This window comes from Lipotes vexillifer, unplaced genomic scaffold (genome assembly GCF_000442215.2).
Source record: "Lipotes vexillifer unplaced genomic scaffold, Lipotes_vexillifer_v1.1 C27529324, whole genome shotgun sequence".
Classification (NCBI taxonomy): Eukaryota; Metazoa; Chordata; class Mammalia; order Artiodactyla; family Lipotidae; genus Lipotes; species Lipotes vexillifer.
In genome coordinates, this window is record NW_006780596.1 from 2,598 (window position 1) to 5,858 (window position 3,261).

General features: G+C 36.1%; 1 protein-coding gene across 1 annotated transcript; it reads right to left on the reverse strand.

Annotated features, from left to right (window-relative positions):
• Positions 1-846: 846 nt before the first annotated feature.
• On the reverse strand, positions 847-2,880 carry LOC103076176 (ATPase family AAA domain-containing protein 1-like; the record flags this gene model as incomplete). Its single annotated transcript, XM_007453726.1, has 2 exons — positions 847-967; positions 2,747-2,880. Coding segments are annotated over 2 exons (255 nt in total), but the record flags the coding sequence as incomplete, so codon positions are not given.
• Between the last annotated feature and the right edge of the window lie 381 nt (positions 2,881-3,261).

Genomic DNA, 3,261 nt, shown 5'->3' on the forward strand with positions numbered 1-3,261 from the left:
TCCACCTTCACATGTATCAGTTAAAAAAATGTCTCTACTCAGTGTGCTTGCAGAAGGAGATGAAGTCAGTTCTGATCACCCAAGTGGCTGACAAGCACTCAGTGCTGATCACTGAGCAAGTCTTTTATCTGACTACCCTGACAACCGTAACTGAGCCACATCTAAGTCTCTGATGCGGCAACTCCAACTATTCAACTGCAGAGAAACACCTCAGAAACACAAAAAAACACAACTGAAACAAGTGACAACTAGAAATGGCTGAATCACTGTACCTTTTAGACACAACCATTAACCTTAGTTTTGTGATATGCTATTTGGTACTTTTTGATTCAGTAGTTGGAGTAAAAAAAAGTTTCTGTATTCAAACCTATTTACAGAATGTCAATATAAAATGTGTGAATATATACATTTAATATACACACATGCACGCACGCGTGCATGCGTGCGCACGCACGCACACACACACACACACACACACAAACTCACATATCTAGAAACCAGCACTTAGCCACGTCCCCAATTCTCACTAATGACTCAGTAAATCATTTGTTACTTTAAGACCAGCTTAGATGTTATAAGGCTGCAACATATGGCTAAAGAGGTCAAACACAAGCACCCACACTCAGGCTAATTAAATTGTTCCTCCTCCTGATTTTCCACAAGTAGTAATACCATTTATATAACAACTATATCTCAATAACTTAGAATTCAGAGTATAAAACCAGTGTCATGAACATATAACTCCCTCACTGTTTAAAGAACACTCCTCCTTCTGTTCTATTTCCACTAATGGTAAGAGGGCACACCAAACTGGATCACATTGAACTGTACAAATTATCTTTACTCTCAATCTAAACAAACGTGAGTTAAAACATTCTGAAATGCTGCATCCTTTGATTTCTTCATCTTTTCAATTGCCCGATGCAGGTCCTGTTGTTGCACAGGTCGAATTTCATCTTCATAATGGCTAAAATGCAAAAAAAAAAAACCCACCAAATATTCAAATAATTTTAGAATACATCTCCCTAAAATATTTTACCAAGACTAAAAAATGAAGTCTCTTACCCATCCAAGACCCCAAAGACAACCACAATTTACAGCTTCACGTGAATTCTTCCAAGGAATTAATCTATGCATATAAATGTCTTAAGAGACTTTTAAAAAGCACTTACCAGCAAGAGGTAGGAAGCTAAAATGGCTGGCTATAAACATTATAGCTTGGTAACTAAAATCAAATACTTCACACTAAGAATATAAAGGTGTGAAAGTTGATCTAAATGGGATTATAATTCTAATCAAGGATTCAAAAGTTATTCCCATGAAAACTGGAATTAAAAAGTAGCAGTCTTATCATGCATGTGTTTAGCTTTTGATAAACTGAAAATAAAATTCATTCCTACTAATAAAAACCAACTACCCTAAGTCCTCCCCACTTCAATAAGGAGAAAAATATGATCCAATATATAATATCTCCTTTGTAACTTATGAACACTCAGGAAAAATAATTCAGGGAAAAAGTTATGATAACCTAAGTCCATTACCCAGACTTTTTGCATTGAAATATAACATTTTCAGGGCTTTAAGGACAGCAGAAAAACAGAATTTCCATTAAAATAATTTATTTAAGTAAAATTTATTCATAGGGTTTTTTTTTCTCCTCTTAACATATACAAGAATAAAAATCTTCAAAAGATAGATTCTTGGCTACAGAGGTCAAAAGTATTCCCAATTTTAGTGCTAGAGTAGCTGGATTAATCTGGCAACAAATAAATGGAGTGACTCCACGAAAGGGCCCAAGGGAAGACTAAAGATAGGTCCTGAACCAGTGCAGGCACAGCTCCAAGTTAACAGGGTAGCTTTCATGCAAACCTTTCTATACCAAGAGAAACCTTTTTTGGCAAAGCTTGCTAGGCAATACAATGTAATTAAACACATGAATAAGATAGGCAAATCCAGGTCACTTGGAATGAAAGCCTCAAGAGATGAAGAAGGGAGACTAAGAAACAATGGGGCAAGAGGTAGAGAATTCATTTGACACAAGCCCCCAAAGTACACTGGTTTGCTAAGAGTCACATTAGAAGGTTGATATTTTGAACAGGGGCTTAGAAACGCAGGGTTATACTGGTTCAGGGCAAGTGGCCTTATGGGAAACACAGGACTTTTGTTCATCAGAGCTGCATTATTCCATATTCCAGTTCACTAATACGGCTGGTACAAGATTGGTTTCTCAAGCTCAAGATACTTTGAAACTGGTTTCAAGTTTGCTGTAGTGACAAATGACTTCTTTTTTAGTAAATACATTATTAACAAGTTGAAGTCTAGTCCACAGCAACGTCCCCATAAATGTGAAATTTCTGGAAGACAAGGCACTCATTTCCCTAATGTAAAAATTTAAAATACAAAAGCAATCCAGGGATACCAGAGCAGCTGTTTTCCTGGTAGAGATGGGTAAGCTTAAGTTTGTCAGCTTTCTGTAACCCAGCTCATGGATTTCCAGTAGAAATTCAGCTTTTACTTCTTGCTCTTCATTTCAGATGCTTCCCCAAACCACCCTCCCTTGCAAATTCATTTCCAGAATTCTCCTTCAGAAAAAAGGCAATAAATAACGTTAGGGGAATTTTAAATTCCAATTTACCTTTTTATTCCATAAGCAGAGTTGGTATTATAAAGCAAAATAAAAGGAACTATCCCAAAAGCTCTAAAAGGGTTTGACAAATATTAAGAGATCAACTCTAAATACACATACCTTTCTTCTGATGTAGAATTAACATATTCCCTGACACAGAGGAGGGCAGCATCTCGACACATCTCCTTTAGGTCACTTCCTGAAAACCCATCAGTTTCCTGGGCAACTTCCAGCAGGTCCACATGCCTATCCACCTTAAACAAATATAGAACATGCTTTAAAAAAAATGTAAAATATACTGTAAAAGATATATCCAAACATTCTTAGAATTAAAGAAAGTTAAGCATATTGGAACAGCGTGGGAGGAGAATCAATAGATAGTATTTTCAGTCTCTAGAAGTTTTCTTCTTTTAACCATAAAAGCTTAAAATTTGAAATCTAATTTTCAGTAATTGTCATTATGACCAAAACATAAATAAGTCTTACTAGATATATCACAGAGTGATGGGGAAGAATAGGCATTCGAATATTGCTGGATTGACTTTGGTGCCTCTTAGGAAGGTCCCACTTTGACACTTCTTTATAATATAGTCAACATACTTGGCAAATAGCCTGGATCATTAAGTCCTGAGACC